Genomic DNA, 20,807 nt, shown 5'->3' with positions numbered 1-20,807 from the left:
TGATGGCAAAGCCTTTATTGGTATTGCTATTTTCTCTTTTTTTGGGGGAGAAGGTGTGAGTGAGAACAGGCACTGAAGACAATGTTCAAAGCTGTACCAAGTCCCACATGAGGAAAGCAGCTGGTTCTCATTGATGATGAATATGTGGAGGGGGAGAGGAAATATAAGTACCTTGGGATAGATAGTACTAGGGTGTTGTACCGTGTTAGCCATTATGAATGTAGAGAAAAGCCAAGCAAAATGACACCTTTTATTGGCTAACTAGAAAGATTACAATATGCAAGCTTTCGAGGCAACTCAGGCCCCTTCTTCAGGCAAGATGTAATCTTGGGATAGATAGATAGATAGATAGATAGATAGATAGATAGATAGATAGATAGATAGATAGATAGATAGATAGATAGATAGATAGATAGATAGATAGATAGATAGATAGATAGATAGATAGATAGATAGATAGATAGATAGATAGTAACTTTCTGAGTGACCGTTCGTTCTACCACTTCCTCCAGCAAGTCCAACCTGACTTAGATAGATAGATAGATAGATAGATAGATAGATAGATAGATAGATAGATAGATAGATAGATAGATAGATAGATAGATAGATAGATAGATAGATAGATAGATAGATAGATAGATAGATAGATAGAAAGAACAAACTTTTTGCCTCTAAGGGGGAATATGAATAAATAAAAAAAAAAACACATATATATATATATATATATATATATATATATAAATATATATACTCATACTTGGGTCTGAATACACACTGAATAAGTATAAAGCAAGAAAATTAAAAAGAAAGAAAAATTATGACTTGGCAATCATAGTCACAGTAAAACATTGTGCAGGTTGTATTACTGTTGGTATAAAGCAACCCCAGTAGCGTTTTTGGACAGGTGGAGTGAGGTGTAGTACCAACACAGAGGCTAGCTGTGTACTAAAAGTCAGGCTGGACTTGCTGGAGGAAGTGGTAGAACGAACGGTCACTCAGAAAGTTACTATCTATCTATCTATCTATCTATCTATCTATCTATCTATCTATCTATCTATCTATCTATCTATCTATCTATCTATCTATCTATCTATCTATCTATCTATCTATCTATCTATCTATCTATCTATCTATCCAGCAACATAAAAGTGAATGCACCACAAAATAGTGGCATCTATAATAAAATAATATATAATATTCATTTATAATAAAAAAATGGCATCAGGAAATGACACGAAAATATTTAATTCTGACATATTCTAATGGACCCTATATAGAGGTCCCAATTCATCAGGATAGGCATCCCGTCTATACCCACTATATCTACAACTCTTTGTCACCTCCGCAATCAAGCCAGTCCAGCTTCCAAAAGATGAATCTCACCATACAGAGTTAAGCAGTCAATTCATGAGTGTGACACCTGAAAGTGGACGTGATCAGACACACAAAAGCACACCTGACTCAGGTTAGGAATTGTTCCAAAGGCCAGCGGGTGCTGCTTTACTGTTAGCGCCAGCCGTTATTACTGTTTTGGCTTCCATAGTGATTTAAAAAGGGCGAGCTGCCCGAGAAACTCTTTGTATAATGAGGTTACTGCTGTGCTCGTGAAGACAGATTAACTAAGGCTGGCACTATGCCTGTAGCTCGGCACATTTAATTCACCATGCATGCCTTTATGAATTCATCTTAAAGACCCCAGTGACAGTCCACCAGGCTGCTGCCCACTAAGTCCTATTTCTCACACAGCAGGAGCATTTCCTTTACTGCTAGTTGGTTTTACTTGCAAATAACACCTAAAACACCTGTCACCTTCCAACACCCTTTGATGTATTTTTTATTCTGCTTGTATTTGCTTCTTAGAAAAGCAGACAATATGTTCATACTATTTTCAGAGCAGGAGAGAACAGTTTTCATCATTTGCCCAGGTTTGTTAGAATACCAAATGTTACTGTAGACTCTATGAATAAGAGAAGCACAATCACATTGCTCTATCAGACTTTGAAATGGCATTACGCACCTCCGTCCAGGCTGCGTGAAAGCAGGTATCTCTTGCTGGACGACCTCTCAAAATGAGGGGCAGGGCGGTCGATCAGAGCACTGGCTTGCCTCGTTTGCGCTTGTGTCCTGCCGCTATATCGGAACTTGGACCCCATCACTAAGAAGCCTTTGGGTGGGGGTTCAGGGGATACCAACCTGTTTGGAGGGGTGGGAATACACAGAGTCTGTCACCCATGATTTAGTGAAACAGAAATAGTGTAGAACAAATATACAAATAAACAAGAGTAGAATGAGGTTTTTGAAAAGGATGCATGAAAACAAGTACAGTTCACAAAGCATGAATCGAAATTGAATAATATATATATATATATATATATGGAAGAGAAGGTCTGTGATACGGTTTGCATATTTGAAGTTGGAGATCCACAAAGGGAGAAAAAACGAATCACGTATCATAAAATAGTTTGAAAGCTCAGGAATAAAACTATTTTATGATACGTGATTCGTTTTTTCTCCCTTTGTGGATCTCCAACTGCAAATATATATATACATATATATATATATATATATATATATATATATATATATATATATATATATATATATATATATAAACATTAACAAACAATTAACATTTACAGGCCTACTTCACCCAAATTTAGGGTTGTTAGATCTTTAGGACATCAGAAAAATTTACAGAAGAAGGGATAGCCAAGAGGGATAGCCTGCACCTCTCAGTTACTCCATATTACAATATACAGAAGATTAAAGAATGAATGGTGCAAAGCTCCAGTGTCCATAGATGTAAACACAGGGGATTTTAAAATATTGTTATAGTCAGTTTTAAAACTGGCTCACCTGAAAAATGTGTGATGCTCAATGCAGACTTTCCAAAGGCGCTTCGCTGCTCTGTGGTTTGGCAGCTTGAAACCAATGGTGCTCTCAAACTGTTCATACTAGAAAGATAAAAAAGATCAGAAAGGAAAGTGAGTTGAAGTTGACCAGCCAGGCACATGGAGATCTGGTACTTAATGCGTATCACACTTTGAACAATTATAATGTTCCACTTTTCATTTTAATGTTTAATATGTCAAGCATGTGCCAGTGTGCCAGTGGCCATGGCGTTACTTGATACAATATACATTGCCTTCACAAAGTATTGAGACACTTTCACTTTTCTCCAGTGCTTTTTTTTTTACTTTCTTGTACGCAAAGTATAGGGAAAGTATTGTAATCGTCCAAAGATTCCATTTCGAGATTTTGATGAATCTCGACGTTTTAGACCTCCCTGACTTTCTTGTATACGAAGTTTAGGGAAGGTATTGTAAGCGTCCAAAGATTCCATTTTGAGATTTTGATGAATCTCGACATTTTAGACCTCCCTCACTTTCTTATATATGAAGTATTGGGAAAGTATTGCAATCCTCTAAAATTTCAATTTTGAGATTTTGATAAATCTTGACGTTTTAGAATTACCTGAGTCCAAAAATACCACTTTTGGATGTGTGTCTGTCTGTGTGTGTGTGTATGTAAACACGATAACTTCTGTACGCTTTCACTTAGGTGAACCAAATTTTACATACAAGTATTAGTACAAAACGAACAGTAGATTTCTATAAACTTTTGGGCTATTTCTGCTAACTGGAAGGGGCACTTTACCTTTTCTTCATGCAGCTGCAGAGTTGAATTTATTCAACTTTACTTATATAATAATTGTTCGATATATTACTAATTTGATTGATTTGTTGCTGATGGTTCTTTAATGTCCATAATATAAAAATATAATCATTGTCTTGCAGTTTACTCTTCAAATATCCTTCTCCATATCTGAGTACACAAGAAAGTCGAGGGAAGACCACACCCGATTTTTGTAAAAATAAAAAGGTGGCAGTACACATAGGTTGCATTTGGATCAAGGTTGAGGTGCTGTGGTGCAGTTGTTATGCTGCTGCCACACAGTAATGAGATTGTGGGTTTGCGTCTCACGTCCTCTCTATTTGGAGCTCACAAAGTACTTTGAATAGTGAGAAAAGTGCTATATACATGTAAAGAATTATTATATAGAAACCCAAAGTTCTAGCGCTACATATTTTGTTTATTTGGTGAAATGTAACATTTAAAACTTTAAATTGACAAATTGTCAAGTGTAATGCACTGGATAATATTGTACTTGACAGTTTAAAATTCCAAACACAGAATTTCCAAAATCGAACAATATCAATTGCAAGTTAATATCGAGCTATACATTCTACAAAAAAGTTGTTATGTAGTCCCGCAAAGCAATTAATGCTTAATTTGATTGAGTTTTAAAGAAACTGTTTGCATGTTTTCATCAAATGCTGTCTTCCTAATTCCTTCTTTGCTTTGGATGTCAATGTCTGATTGCCGTCCTTGTATCAAGAATGAATGTGTGAGTGGAGGGCCAAACGACTGCATGAAGAGACGGAGCTTGTTAGTAATGAGACTCTCATTATAGTAAAAGTTTTTTTTATATATTTTTATTGATCTTAATAGAAACAGTCAAATTTAACAAATCAAAGCAAAATTCGACCACCACCCAAGAGAAAGAGCCAGCAAGAAAAGAAGGGTGTCCTTTCCCCTCCAAAATGGAAACTTATTCTAAAATGTTGTTCATTTAAAAACAAGTTCTAAACTGATCCTCTAAGTGAGAATATAGATTTTTTTTCCAATTTCAAGTAGTATGGAACATCGGTTACCCACTGACTTAAGAGTGGTGGGGTGGGATTCTTCCAGTTGAGCGAGATATGTCCACATACTAGTAGTGTAGTAAAGGCAATCACCATTTGTTTGTCCTTCTCCACTTTAAGACTATCTGGGAGTCCACCAAGCACAACTGTTAATGGCTTAGGAGTGATGGTGACACCAAGGCTATCTCAATATCCACTGTCATTGGAGTAGCAATTTGATTCATTTGTGGAAACCCACCCACGTTTGCATACATTTGATGAAATGGGAGTACAGCTAAGAGTATGCAATAGAAGCTGCAGTTTTTCAGACTGTTTTTCGACGAGGTGCTGACAGAATCTGTGAATCGCATCTCTTTTGGATAACCGTAGTCCAGTTGTCGTGGCCGAGGTGCCGATACATTATACCGGCGAGTACCTTCACAAAAAAAGACCCACTTTCCTCACATTTTGATATGTTGCAGCCTTATGCTACAACCAACTAATTTTTTGCCTCACAAACCCACACTCAATACCCCAGAATGGCAAAGGAAAAAGAGGATTTTAGAAATGTTTGCAAATGTATTAAAAATATAAAACTGAAATATTTCATTGACACAATTATTTAGACCCCTTGCTGTGACGCTTGAAGTCTGGCTCAGGTGCATCCCATTCTATTGATCATCACTGAGATGTTTCTACACTTTTACACCTTGTTTGTAGACCAATCTGTGGTCAATTCAATTGATTATACGTGATTAAGAAAGGCACCCACCTGTCTATAGAAGGTCCCACAGCAGAGCAAGAACAAAGCCATGAGATCAAACAAATTGCCTTCAGAGCTTAGAGACTGGGTTTGTGTCAGGGTCAGATCTGGGGAAGACTATCAAAAACTTGCTGCAGGATCCCAGCGACATCCATAACTCTTAAATGGAAGAAGTTTGGAACAACCACGACTCTTTCTAGAGCTGGCTGCTGGGCCAAAACATAGAAATTGGGGGAGACGGGAGTTGGTAATCAAGGTGACCACAGCTGCTGGATGAGCTTCAGAAGACCTATGTGGAGATGTGGGAAATTTCCAGGATACAACCACAACTACAACACTCCATTAATTAGGCGTTATGGCAGAGTGGCTAAATAAGACAAGAAAAACGGTTCATGTAAAGGACTCTCAGGCAATGAGAAACAAACTCTTTGGTCTGACGAATCCATGGTTGAGCTATTTGGCCTCCATTCTAAACATCATGTCTAGGGGAAACCAGGCACTGCTCATCACCTGAGCAATACCATTTCAACGGTCAACCATGGTGGTGCCATTATCAAGGACTGGGAGACTGGTGAGTGTTGAGGGAAAGCAACATACAGAGCTATCCTTAATGAAAACCTGGTCCAGGGCTGAAGGTTCACCTTCCAACAGGACAATAAGGACCCTAAGCACAAGGCAAAGACAACAATGGAGTGGCTTAGGGTCAACTCTGTGAATGTTCTCAACCAGAGCTGGGAAGTTGAACCCAATAAAACAGCTCTGAACAGATCTGAAAAAGGCTGTCCACCAACAATCTCAATCCAACTTGATAAAGTTTGATAGGATCTGCAGAGAAGAATGGCAGAAAAATCCCCCAAATCAAGTGTGTAAAGCGTGTCGCGTCAAACCCCAGAAAACTCCAGGCTGTAACTGCTGCTAAAGGGGCTCAAACTAAGCACTATGTGAAGGGTCTGAATACTTGTGTCAATGTGACGTTTCATTTTTAATAAATTTGTAAAACCTTCAATTTTTTTGGTGATTCTGGGATATTGAGTGTTGGAAAATAATGAATTGAAATGATTTCAGCACTAGGATGCAACATAACGTGAAATCAGTGAAGACTTTCTGAAGGTGCTGCACAGTATTCCTCTTTGCTTAGGGCCATTAAGATGAAAGATGCTATAGAAATGAAGCTTACTCATATTACTTAGAGGAAACCGTTGAGTTCAGTTCTTTCAAGTAGTGCTGCGTCACTTAAATGTCCCAGTCAGGATGTCATAGCAGGCAGGAAGCTTTTATGACAAATAAAGGGGAGCACTGGAAGTGGGATATGTAAGGCAAAAATGAACAGAAGTGAAAGGCAGGCTTGTGATAAATGGGGCAGCATGTTGTGAAGAAGCAACTATGTGGTGAGACAGCAGGTGCACAGATAAAGCTCTTGGCTATAGGCAGGAAACTGGCTTTAGGGAATTCTAGCGGTTAACTGGGCTCAATAAATGAACAGCTCGCAGCACTGCATGAACTCATCTTGTTCTTCTCTCTTCCACACTTTATTTCAGAATTCAATTAAAGGTTACAAGGCATACAAGCCTGGCTGTCAAGTGGAAGATGTCTGTCATGGCCTGCAGGCCGGCCTACGCAAGTGTCTCATTTATTACAGTTAGCCAAACTAAATTTGTGTGAGTTTGGCTGCAGTCGTTAAGAAAACAACAGAGCATGTTTTGGGGCAGAATTGTAATGCTGCAGGTACCCAATTATCCACAAAGTGAAACTCTGACAGCAGATTTGATGATCTGGTTGGGGGGGGGCTCTCAGTGAAGAACTGCTCAAGATAGTGCATTGTTATGCAAACAGTTCTTTCGGTTTAGGTTGTTCTTCTTTAGCCCACCATCTTTAACAAGTTCAAATCGAGGCTGTCAAGACGCTGTGAGTGTAATATGTGTTTTTTATGGGGTCTGATTTCAAGATATGGAATTGCTGTGGCATGGCTTCTTACATATTTTCCTTCCATTCTTATGTAGCATTCATGAGCTATAAGATAGAGAGGAAATTCAAATTTTCCAGCCATGAATAACCTCCAAATCCCTGTTCTCAAAAAACCCTCTCTCAACCCAACTGCCATTGAGAATTACCATCCTGTCTCCCTTCTGCCATTCCTGTCCAATTCCCTAGAACACAACGTCCACAAACAACTGTCTTCTTATTTCCCTCACGACATTCTACTAGATCCTCTTCAAGGGTATTCTACTGGGACTTCTCTTCTTTCAGTCACAGATGCTCTCAGATCTTCTTGAGCTGCTTCTCTCTCCACTGTCCTTATCCTTCTTGAGATTTCATCATTTTTCGACACTGTCAGCCATTATTTCCAATCACTTTTGTTGATGGACTGGTTCATGTTCTACCTTTGCAATTGATCCTTTTATGTGTCCTGGTCTAACTCCTTGTCTTCTCCACAGGTGGGCCTCATTCATCAGTGCTGGGTCCATTTCTCTTTCCTCTATATATTCGCTCCTTATGCAATGTTATTTTTGATACACAAATCTTCCTCTCATTTTCCTCTTACAAGCCACAGGTTTCAGCCCAGGTCTCCAGCCATCTGATTCCTGGATGTATGCTCATCACGTTAAATTTAATCTTTTAAAGTCCGATATCCTGTACTTCACTTCTGATTCTTCATCTTCAGATTCTTGAAAATGTTACCCTTTCACTATCAGGCATGGTCCGGAATCTTGACATGACTCAGGACTCCTCACTTTCATTCATTGAAAATTTTTCTTCAGTGACCCAATCATATTTTTTCTTTCTTCATAATATTCGGGAGATTTGACTTTTCCTCACTAAATCATGCCATGTAACTCCTTATTCAGGTGCTGGGTCTCTCTTGGCTGGATTATTGCAATGCTGCTTCAACTGCTATCAGATCTCTTCAGCTTTTCCAGAATGCTTGACTGGTGTACTCTGTTCCTCATTTCACTCCACCTACCCCACTCCTTTGGTCTCTTCACTGGCTTCCTGTTGCTACAAGGATCCAGTTCAAAACTCTTGTATTGATTGACGGTTCTGCTCCTCAATATCTCCAGTCTTTGGTCTCTCTGTATATCCCTACACAAAGTCTCCATTCGTCTCTGCCTTTCTGTTGACTGTCCATGCCAAGACTGGACAAGGCTTCCCTGTTCTTGCTCCATAGCTGTGGAATGACCTTGCTTTATCTATTCGAACTGCACCCTATTTACTCCAGTTTAGGGGTCTTTTGTAAACACACCTTTTCATAGGGGTGCTTAGTTAGTTAGTAATAGCACAACTCCTTCTTGCTTGATTTTGTCTTGTTCTCTGTTACTTTTGAATTTGCGTCAAAGGCTCAAGGGTACAGGGGCTTTCAAAGGAGACAGGAAGAATAACAGAAAAGAGCAAACATGTTTGTGTTGGCGAAGGTGTGAAACGATTCAATCCGTACCATTTGATAGAGGTAAAACCTATTTTAGGTGAGCCCGGTTGTTATGTCAAAGGTGATGAATGGCAATTCTAAAAACATTTATTTAATTAAAATAAATAAATAAATTAAAAACTATCCATTGGGGAAGGACATGTTTATAAGAAAGAGAGAGAGGTTTGGGAGCATGCACTGATACCGCGCGTTGCAGCACCCGTCACACGACAAACCACCTCAGGATCCCAATTTTAGGACACCACAACCTCAGCACCACGAAATAACAAAAATATTTGTCTTTAGTAAGCTTTGTGTGAAACACATGAGAATGTCATTTTAAATCAATTTTCAAAACCAAAGCTAAACCCAGAACTCAAAGAAACAATGTCAGACTCCTCAGAACTAACTGTTATCCTTTCCCTAACTATACTTGCAGTAAATTGCTTCTAGAGTAGATTCAGGAAGTTTTCAAACCCCTTCGCTTTCTGCTTACTTTTGTTGTAACACTTGAGAGTTCAAAAACATGTCAATCCTGAACAGTTCGAAAAATGCCCACTGGAGAGGGAAATCCTGATAAAAAACCTGGCAAGTAATACAGAGGGCCACATAGAATCCTTATAAAATAACAGATCTATTCTTACTGAAAATGGACTGAAACAACGAGAAGATCAGTGGAGCACAAAAAGGCACAAAGGAGTTGCCAGCAAAGGAAATCCATGGCGAATAATGTTTCAACACACAATCAAATAACAAAGTAAAACAAATAGGGCAAAATGATCAAAAAACCCAAAAACCACAATGTACAAGCAAAAGAATCGAGCAAACTCGCTGACTCCCTAACACATCCAAATGAACCGTCAGGAACTGTGGGATACCCTCCAGTTTATAGAGCTGAGGGCAGTCACTAGTAGTGATGGGCAGGTGATCTGGCATCTTGGGACACCACCCACAGAACACATGGAATATAGCAAAAGCTTAGAGACAAAATCACAAACAAGGAATAATGCAAATAATGACAAAAGTAACATTAACATACAGTGGAACCTCAGTTCACGACCATAATTCATTCCAAAACTCTGGTCGTAACCCGATTTGGTCATGAACCGAAGTAATTTGCCCCATAAGATTGTATGTAAATACAACTAATCCGTTCCAGACTGTACGAATTGTATGTAAATATATATATATTTTTAAGTTTTTAAGCACAAATATAGTTAATAATACCATAGAATGCACAGCGTAATAGTAAACTAAATGTAAAAACATTGAATAACACTGAGAAAACCTTGAACAACAGAGAAAACTAACACTGCAATAGTTCGCGCTATAGCGCTACGAACCGCTCGCTAAAAACACTTTTTTTTTTAATGAGTTTTAAGCACAGGGAAAAAAATGAAGATTTGAAAAATCTGTAATTTAATAAACCACCAAGAAAAGTAACATTGCAACAATGCACGCTACAAACCGATCGATGTAAACAGAAGTGAGAACAAAAACAAGCCCAGTGCATTCTTTAACTGCCTTCCTACCTTATGCGTCCAGCCCTCTCTCTCGCTCGCTCTCTCGTGTGTGTGTCTCTCTCTCGCACGCCTGTGTGTGTGTCTCTCTCGCGCGCCTGTGTGTGTGTCCCTCTCGCGCGCCTGTGCGTGTGTGTCTCTCTCTCTTGCACGCCTGTGTGTGTGTGTCCCGCTCTCTCTCGCTCTCTCTCTCTTGCTCGCTGCACAGGAAATGCACAGGGAGAGACTGAACACGTATAAACCGAAAGGGAAACTGGCTTGTTCATATACCGAGTGTGTGGTCGTGAACAGATGCAAAAGTTTGGTGAACTTTTTGGTCGTAAACCGATTTGTACGTGTACCGAGACGTTCGTGAACCGAGATTCCACTGTAAATCAAAGACTCAAAAGAGAACAAAAAGGAGTTAAAATAGGGAATTCAATTCCAGTCAGAGGAGGAACCATGTCTGTAATATAACAAATTCATTGTGTTGTAGATTTAATTTTAAATGGATAAATTTGCCACTTCAGTCTACCCTCAATAACCCATAATGACAAAGTGAACATGTGTTCGAAAATGTTTGCAAAATTAATAAAAATCAAAAACTGAACTCTTCTCATTTCAAAAAGTATTCAGACCCTTTGCTGTGACACTTCAGATTGTGCTCCTGTCCATCCTGTTTGCTTCAATTCTCTTTGAGATGTTTCTAGAACTGGATTGGAGTCCACCGGTGGCAAATTGAATTCATCAGGCAGTTTAGAAGGGACCCCAATTCACACTGCATGTCAAGACAAAAACTAAGCCATGAAGTCCAAGGGACTCTCTATAGTCCTCCACAATCAAATTGTGGTGAGGCACAGACAAGGGCAGGAAGATCAAATCATTTCCAAAGCTTTGATTGATCCCAGAAGCACAGCGACCTCAAGAATTGAAAAAAAGAAGAAGTTTGGAACCACCAGAACTCTTCCTAGATATGGCCATATAGCCAAACTGAGTAACTGGGCAAGAAGGGCTTTGGTCCGGGAGGTGACCAAGAAACTAAAGGTTACCCTCACAGAGCTTAATTGGTTCTCAGCTGAGATGGGAGAACCTGTCGGAAGGAGGGTCATCTTGGCAGTCAGCACTTCATCAATCAGGGGTTTATGGTGGAGTGGCTGGATGGAAGCCACGCTTGAGTAAATGGCAAACAACAGTTTAATGAACTCAGAGAGCCCGAGGAGAAAGATTCTCTGGTGTGATGAGACAAAAATTGAACTCTTTGGGCAGAACTCCAAACACTATGTCTAGCCAAGATCAGACACTGCTCACCACTTGTTTAATGCCATCCCTATGGTGAAGTATGGTGGTGGCAGCATGTCCATGACCATGTTTCTCATGGCAGGGACAGGGAAACTGGTGAGAACTGATAGAAGGACCTTGAAAAAAACCTTCTCCAGAGTGCACAAGACCTCAGACTGCGGTGACGGTTTACCTTTCAGCACAACAATGACATGAAGCATACAACCAGGACAATGCTGGAGTGGCTTTGGGAAGAGTCTCTGAGTGTCCTTGAGTGGTCCTGTCAAAGCTCAGACTTAAGTCCAAAAGAATATCTGTGGAGAAACTTTAAGGTGATGGTTTACAGATGCTTCCCATCAAATCTAACAGAGCCTGAGAGGATCTGCCAGGAGGAATGAGATAAACTGTCCAAATCGATTTGTGCAAAGCTTGTAGAAGCTTTCCCAAAAAAACTCAAAACTGGAATTGTTGCAAGATGGGCTTCAACAGAGAACTACATTAAGGGTCTGAATACTTCAATAAATGACTGCCTTAAGTTTCTGATTTTTAATACTGCAAGGGAGCTGCCGGCTGGGACGCCCTGAGGACGGAAGGATGGGGGAAGACAGCTACGCTTGGACACTGCCTCCCCCAAAGCGCTAGATGGCAGCTTCCCTACAGCTTAACGGTGCCCCGGATTCCCGCAGGGCATCATGGACTTTGGAGTTTGGGTGTCACAGCCCTGCTGGGTACTGTGGGCGCCGCCAGGAGAGGCCATGAGAAGACCTTGGGACTCTTATTTCCTACACAGCCCGGAAGTGCTATCAAGTGTAACAACTCTAGGGGGCGTGCCAGCCACCCAAACCAACACAGACAGACACTAGAGGCACACTTATAAAAACACAAGTTGGCTCAGGAACCACTGCAGCGCCCCCTGGAGGCACCCCCGGATCCCAACAGAGTTTTAGAGGACTCCATCTCCCATGGAGCCCTGCAGGAATCTGAGGCAGTACTGCCAGCCAGGGGGCTGCCATCCAGCATCTCAGGGGAGGTACTGTTCAGTCCATGCTTGCTTCGCCGGACATATAAAGAAGAGACGTCCCGGCCGGGTCTGCTACACAAGTCACGAGGACGGGAGTCCAGGCTAACGAGAAACTCAAGTTCTCCATCTAACCTGAAAGTGCTGGCAAGTCACGTGGACGGAAGGACAAAAGCACCTCCGGTATCGGACCATATATAAAGGACTGCTGAAAACCCAGCAAGTGAGCCAGAGTTGGGAGGCAGAGGACAGAGCTTGCAGGAGAGGAGTGAAGGCAGCAGGAAAGAGAGAGAGAGGACTGAGAGAAAAGAAGAAAAGAAAAGTGAGCATTGTTGCTGGTTTGGGCACGGTGTTGTGCAAAGGACTGTGAGAAAAATAAAAAGCGTGAGTTTTTCTAAGTGTGCCTCTTGTGTCTGTCTGTGTCGGATTGGGTGGCTGGCATGCCCCTGTAGAGTTGTCACAATACATTTACAAACCTTCCTGAAATCACGTTTTCCTTTTGCCATGCTGGGTTATTGAGTGTAGACTGACGAGCCCAAATGGCATTTTTATACATTTAAGACAATACAGTACAGAAAGTGAAGGGGTCTGAATATTTTATGAATTCACTGTTTTTGAAAAGAAGATCCAAACCTTATTTGGAGTGTATTGTCGTCTTCTAACATGAAGCCGGCATTATTACAACGCACTTTGAAATGATGGCACGGGTGTCGTTGCCGACAACAACACGGTTGAAAATTACATAAAGAATGACGACGTCTGCTAGAAAACCTGATTACAAAATTGTGGCTTGATGACTTTGGCAAAATAACAATCAAGTAAGTAAGGATGGAAATAACATTGTCACTCAGAAACGCATTCCCAAACCCAGTGGGCACAAAGGGGGCACAGATAATTTGTTTCTTTTTGTGTTTCCCTAATGATTCATTTCATCTTGTTATTTTTGAATTACTTAAACAGTTTTTTCTTTTATCTTAAACAAGACGGACTCCCCTACCAGGCAAAGCGTATTATTCATAGAAGAGACAGAGCTGATCAAAAGCAGGTCTCCCACAGTCCTTTGCTGTTGCTGATTTGAACACAAGGCCATCTAACGCAGCTACGAGGCATGCAAAGCTGCATTATTAAAGCTGTGCGGACTTTTTATGAAATCCGCTTGTTATTTTAAAAGACTGCAAATCAAAGTAACTTTGGAAAAAGTGATGATAATAACAGAAGAAACCATTCAAACAATTCTTGCATACTCTGGAGGATGTAAATTGCACAAGGTTGGTACTTTGGAGAAGACGCACACAGAGAATGGCGCCACATCGGAGCAGCTGGCGAAGAAGTCAAGTGGATTGACCCTGCTGCTCTGACATTTTTCTGCACCTCATCCTGACAGAGGTGAGAATCAAAGGATGGTTATAAAATGACTAACAAGTTTACTTGGTTATGAAAAGTCATTCTGCAAATAAACAAATATGGCACCTTCAAAAAGTCGTCATGCTCTTCTCTTTTTCCACATTTCGTTACGTTGCAGCCTTGTGCTAAAACAATTTAAACTTATTTTTTCCTTCATCAAGCAACCCTCGATACCCCAGAACGACAACGTGAACACAGATTATAGAATTTTTGTAAAATTATTAAAAATAAAAAAATCGAAATATCCCATTGACACAAGTGTTCAGACCCTTTACTTGGTACTTATTTGAGCAGCAATTACAGCCTGCAGTTTTCTTGAAGTTTTCTTGAAGCGACAAGTTTCACGCCCCTGGATTTGGAGATTTTCAGCCATTCTTCTCTGCAGGTCCTCTCAAACTCTTGAGACTGTTGGTGTTCAGGTCTCTCCAGAGATGTTCAGTTGGGTTTAGTTTCCAAGCTCTGGCTGGGCAACTTGATGACATCCACAGAGCTGACCCTAAGCCACTCAGTTATTGTCTCTGCTTTGTGCTTGGGGTCCTTATTGTCCCGTTGGAAGGAGATCCTTCAGCCCAGTATGAGGTCCAGAGTGCTCTGGTGCAGGTGTTCATTAAGGTTAGCTCTGTAGGTTGCATTCCCTCAACACTATCCAGTCTCCCAGTCCCTGCCACCACCATGCTTCACTGTTGAAATGGCACTGGTGCCTGGGTTCCTGTAGACATGACATTTAGATTGGAGGCGTAACATTGGAGGCCTGCATTATTATCAATCTTTAATTTAATATTGTTTTTTGTATCAGTATGCTGCTGCTGGAGAATGTGAATTTCTCCTTGGGATTAATAAAGTATCTTATCTATCTATCTATCTATCCATCCATCCATCCATCCATCCATCCATCCATCTATCTATCTATCTATTGTGACGGGCGGCCAGGTCCCATGCCCAGATGGGACGCCCCTTCAACCTATCTATCTATCTATCTATCTATCTATCTATCTATCTATCTATCTATCTATCTATCTATCTATCTATCTATCTATCTATCTATCTATCTATCTATCTATCTATCTATCTATCTATCTATCTATCTATCTATCTATCTATCACTTCAACCTTGATTTCATCAGACCAGGGAAGTGTCCTTTAGGTGATTTTTTTAAAACTCCAAGTAGGTTTCATGTGTCCTTTAGCCATACATAAGTGGAGTGTTGTAGTTGTGATTATATTTCTGGAAGTTTCCCACATCTCCACACAGGTTTTCTAAAGACCATCCAGCGCTCTGGCTGGCCAACTTGAAGACATTCCCAGAATTACCTCTATGCTGCTCAAGTGTTGTCTTTGCTTTGTGATTAAGGTCATTGTCCGGTTGAAAAGTGAACCATCTGCCTAGGTCCAGAGCTCTCTGAAGCAGCTTTTCATTAAGGGTATCCTTGTACTTTACTCTGTTCAGCTCTCCCTCAACCCTGAGTAGTCTCTCTGTCCCAACCCCACAGCATGATGTTTGCACCAACACTCCTCATCGTTGGAATGGTATTGCTCACGCGATTAGTGCGGCCTAGTTTCCTCCAGACATGATGCTAATCTTGGTTTCATCAGAGTAGAGCAGGGATCTTCACGCATGGTCTTGGAGGACTGCCGTAGCTGCAGGTTTTCATTCTGAACTGGTTTCCTATTTAGAAGATAGTCCTTGCTGATAATGAGGCTTCATAGTCAACCATTTCGCTTGTTAGAGCTTTCAGTCATCCAAGACAAAATTTAATGACATTACAATGTCGTGGCCAAAAGTTTTGAGGATGACGCAAGTGTTGGTTTTCATAAAGTTTGCTGCTTCAGTGTTTTTAGATCTTTTTTGTCAGATGTTTCTATGGTATACTGAAGTAGAATTACAAGCATGTCATACGTTTCAAAGGCTTTTATTGACAATTATATTAAGTTCATGCAAAGAGTCAATATTTGCAGTGTTGGCCCTTCTTTCTGTTTCAAGACCTCTGCAATTCACCCTAACAGGCTGTCAATCAACTTCTGGGCCAAATCCTGACTGATGGCAGCCCATTCTTGCTTAATCAATGCTTGGAGTTTGTCTGAATTGGTGGATTTTTGTTTGTCCAGCCTCCTCTTGAGGATTGACCACAAGTTCTCACTGAGATTAAGGTCTGGGGAGTTTCCTGGCCGTGGACCCAAAATTTCGATATTTTGTTCCCCAAGTCACTTGGTTCTCACTTTTGCTTTATGGCCCGGTGCTCCATCATGCTGGATTGTTCATTGCTGGTCACCAAACTGTTCTTGGATGGTTGGGAAAAGTTGCTCTCAGAGGATGTTTTGGTCCAATTCTTTATTCATGGCTGTGTTCTTAGGCAAAATTGTGAGTGAGCCCACTGCCTTGTCTGAGAAGCAACCCCACGTGAAATGAATGGTCTCAGGATGCTTTACTATTGATGTGACACAGGACTGATGGTAGTGCTCACCTTTACTTTTTTCCGGATGCCCCAAACAATCGGCAAGGGGATTCATCAGAGAAAATGACTTGACCCCAGCAGTCCTCAGCAGTCCAATCCCTGTACCCTTTGCAGCATATCAGTCTGTCCCTGATGTTTTTATTGGCTTCTTTGCTGCCCTTCTTGACACCCACCAGGCTATCCTCCAAAATTCTTCACCTCACTCGCCTCACCTACCTGCCACCATTCCTGAGCAAACTCTGCACTGTGGTGCCCGTAGCTGAGTCAACGTTAGGAGACGGTCCTGGCTCTTGCTGGGACTATCTTAGGTGCCCTGAAGCCTTCTTCACTTCTCTCTTCTAACTCAATCAGCGTGACAGAGTGAACTCCAGCCTTGTCCTCGTCGACACTCTCACCCGTGTGAACGAGAGGATCACTGAAGTGACGTCAGCAGGTCCTTTTGTGGCAGGGCTGAGATGCAGTGGAAATGTTTTTTTGGGATTAAGTTGATTTTCATGGCAAAGAGGGACTTTACAATTCATTGTGATTCATCTGAGTGCTCTTCATAACATTCTGGAGTAGATGCAAATTGCCATCTTAAAAACTGAGGCAACTTTGTGAAAATTAATATTTATGTCATTCTTAAAACTTTTGGCAATGACTATAGATCAGGGGTCCTCACTCACGGTACTGAAGGGAGGCTGTGGCTGCAGGTTTCCACCTCAACTAATTTCTTAATTAGATTCTATTCATTTGGTGCTAAATCAAGATATTCTGTGTGCTTATTTTTAGTTAACTCGCTTGCTACAATTCTGAACACTTAATTGCCTATTTTAGTTTTAAGCAGCTGCATTTAGGTGTTAATTGTTTCCTGTTTTCTTAATAAGCCACAGTTGTTAATGAAATACAAAAACAAAGAAACTGCCAGCTCTTAGGTGATCTTGGTTCCATTTACAATGCTGAAAGTGCACTATGAAGTACCTGTGTTAAGAAAATGTTCAGAAATAAAAGAAAAGGGGAGCATCGTGAAGTGCAAATCTGTTCTGAGCAACAAAATCTATGGGTAATGCTCTCAGAAAAGCAAACGCTACAAGGTAATTCAGTTTTTACTTGGTTGAATGAAAAGACTAACAGGTAACATGCATAATTATCAAGTTTCATTATTATTAGCTAGGACTGTCTTCTAATTAGGAAACTGGGTTTGAACAAAAACCTGCAGCCACTGTGGCCCTCCAGGACCGTGAGTGTCATTCCCTGCTCTAGAGAATCTTGTTTCTCACAATCTAAGAATCCTTTCGGTGGCTTTATACAAACATCAAGCTGGCTTCCAAGTGTCTTTTACTGAGGAGAGGCTTCTGTCTGGTCACTCTGTCCTGGGCCAGATCAGTAGAGTGTTGCAGTGGTTGTCGTCTTTCTGGAAGTTTCTGCCATCTACAGACAAGTTCTCTGGAGCTCAGCCAAAGAGACTACTGGGTTTTTGGTCACCTTTCTAACCAATGCCCTTTATCCACGATTGCTCACTTTGCCTGGGCAACTATTGCTAGAAATAGTCATGGTTGTCCCAACTCCTTCTATCTTTATATATAATCTTCATTTGGATCTTGATCTTTGTTTGTCCGCGAATTCATGTTCCCCTGACACTGCCTTGTGTGGTGTTCCTGCTGTGTTCAGTAGAGGGCAGTAGTGATGGAGGAGGAGAGGAAGTGAGGGGGAGGATCGTTGGATGAGGTTGGAGTGTGGTGATTAAAGAGGATTGAACTAAAGGAGACTACGTGCTGTTTGTACTGGATGAATACACAACACCTTGGTTGTTACTTTTGTTTACAAACACTGTTGATACCACTCTTTGTGTTTAGATCTGGCATCGATACCACTCTTTGTGTTTAGATCTGGCGTCGACACCGTGCTTTGTGTTTAGATCTGGCGTTGACACCTGCTTTGTTGTCGAGACTGTGGTTTTTTGTGTTTCTATCGACCGTCGTTGGCAGCACTTCGTCCAAATCGAATGTTCACCCACTTCTTGGAGTCGGCAGTCAGAGTATATAAGTCGGACACACTTCTGTGATTTTCCATCAGTCGGCATTTAGAGTTCAAGAAAGAAGCATTCCTCCTTACTCTTTGGATTGCCACAAAGCAACCTGCGAGATTGGAGAAAGGTTGAGAAGAGATCGTGAGAGGAAACGACAGCGTCGTGAAAACGAGATGGACTGTGAACAGAGAGAAGCAGAAATGCTCCTACACCACCACATAATTACTATTCGGACAGTGATTCCGAGTAGGCCGTTCCTATCGAATCAATGTCCAAGGGTTTTGTTTTGTAATTTTGTTTCCCTTATAAAAAATCATAATGCTGTGCGACGAAGGGCCCAGTTCACGACTGGCAGCCGCGTTTAAACAGGGAGCCCTTCACAGACAACTTTAACACGCACAACGTAGTTGGGCGCACATGGCTAGTTTAAAAATAATTGAGATCACTAGGTTCTTAGTCACCTCTCTAACCAATTCCCTTTATCTATCATTGCTCACTTTGCCTGGGCAACTATTGTTAGGAAGAGTATTGGTTGTCCCAAACTCCTTCTATTTAAGAATAATGGAGACCACTAGATTCTTGGTCACCTCTTTAACCAAGGGAGACATCTAGGTTCTTGGTCACCTCTCTAACCAAGACACTTTCTCCATGATTGTTCACTTTGCTTGGATACCACTGCTAGGAAGAGTCATGGTTGTCCCAAACTCTTTCTATTTAAGGATTCTAGAGGCCACTAGGTTCTTGGTCACCTTTCTAACCAAGGCCCTTTCTCGATGATTGTTCACATTGCTTGGATACCACTGCTAGGAAGAGTCATGGTTGACCCAAACTCCTTCTATTTAAGAATTATGGAGACCACTGTGCTCTTGGGAATCTTCAATGCAACAGGATTTGTTTTTAGCTATACCTAGTTCTGTGCCTCCGTACAAACCAGTTTCTTAGCCCTGTGCGCAATTCCTTCAGCCTCAAAGTTTTTTGCTCCGATGCATAATGTCAATTGTGGAACCTTGTATAGACAAAGGTGGACTCTAAACATAGTGCAGAAACATCTTAACAATGATCAATAGAATGGGATGCCAAATATAAGGTGTTACAGCAAAGAGTCTGAGTAATTGTGTCAATGGGATATTTCAGTTTTTACTTTTAATACATTGTCAAACATTTCTAAAATCCTGTTTTCACTTTATCATTTTGAAGTAGGGAAAAAATAAATTCAAATGAATTTATCACAAAGGTGCAATATGATAAAAATGTGAAAAAAGTGAAGGAGTTTGAAGACTTTCTGAATCCACTGTATTTAGCATTAAAGCCAATTGTCAACATTACACGATTATTTGTCGATCACAGTTGCCAATCCTGTTGCTGCACCATATCAAATTACATGAATGAAAATTGCAGTTAATGTCACATTTACTGACTGTGCTTGTGCTAGCCCCTTTTCTGACAGCCAATTTATATGAAGGGTTAACAGCTGGAATGAGTTCAACATCCATCTTTGCCTTAATTCCATCCATCCATCCATTTTCCAACCCGCTGAATCCGAACACAGGGTCACGGGGGTCTGCTGGAGCCAATCCCAGCCAACACAGGGCACAAGGCAGGGAACCAATCCCGGGCAGGGTGCCAACCCACCGCAGGACACACACACAAACACACCCACACACCAAGGCCAATTTAGAATCACCAATCCACCTAACCTGCATGCTTTGGACCGTGGGAGGAAACCGGAGCGCCCGGAGGAAACCCACGCAGACACGGGGAGAACATGCAAACTCCACGCAGGGTGGACCCGGGAAGCGAACCCGGGTCTCCTAACTGCGAGGCAGCAGCGCTACCACTGCGCCACCATGCCGCCCTTGCCTTAATTTCTTTTTTCAATTCTGTTATGATAAGTAACAAACGAGACATCAGACAGACGAGCTTCTCTTTTGTTTCTGGAGTTCACAGCCCCAATGCTGCCCGAAGGAGCCGGCGCCGTGCGAAGGGTTAATAGCTGAGGTACATTCAGCCACAGTCATAACCTTTATTTCGTTCTATTTTATTGCATAAAACATGAAACATCAGTCAACTGAGATTCTCTTCTATTTTAGAAGTTCAAAACACATGTGTTCCTTATTCTACATTCTGTCCCTTTACTTCTGGATGCGCATTCATTGGTTGTCAGCTCTCCTGCATACACAGCCCACCCCTCCAAAAATGAGAAAATCAAGCTTGTATTTTATCACAGCTGGTTACTGACTAGCTGGTCTTTGCCGTTAGGAATTAGGTGAGCATCTTCATGGGAGTGCGCCGCTGA

At 41.2% G+C, this 20,807-nt stretch overlaps 1 protein-coding gene across 16 annotated transcripts in view; it reads right to left on the bottom strand.

Annotated features, from left to right (window-relative positions):
• The window catches only part of LOC114659554 (band 4.1-like protein 1), a 357,357-nt gene that overhangs the window by 93,996 nt on the left and 242,554 nt on the right, over positions 1 to 20,807 (bottom strand). For all 16 annotated transcript variants that reach the window (XR_007935962.1, XR_007935961.1, XM_051932524.1 and 13 more), the window contains exons 10-11: positions 2,857 to 2,954; positions 2,018 to 2,193 (exon numbers count right to left, since the gene is read on the bottom strand). Coding sequence is in view for 14 of the 16 variants with exons in the window: in XM_051932524.1 (XP_051788484.1) it covers positions 2,018 to 2,193; positions 2,857 to 2,954 (274 nt within the window). In the remaining 2 variants the exon portion in view is untranslated. The remainder of the gene's footprint in view (positions 1 to 2,017; positions 2,194 to 2,856; positions 2,955 to 20,807) is intronic.

Source organism: Erpetoichthys calabaricus, chromosome 10 (assembly GCF_900747795.2).
Source record: "Erpetoichthys calabaricus chromosome 10, fErpCal1.3, whole genome shotgun sequence".
NCBI classification, from domain to species: Eukaryota; Metazoa; Chordata; class Cladistia; order Polypteriformes; family Polypteridae; genus Erpetoichthys; species Erpetoichthys calabaricus.
The sequence above is the reverse complement of the archived record's forward strand: the minus strand, read 5'-3'. Positions and strand labels throughout refer to the sequence as shown.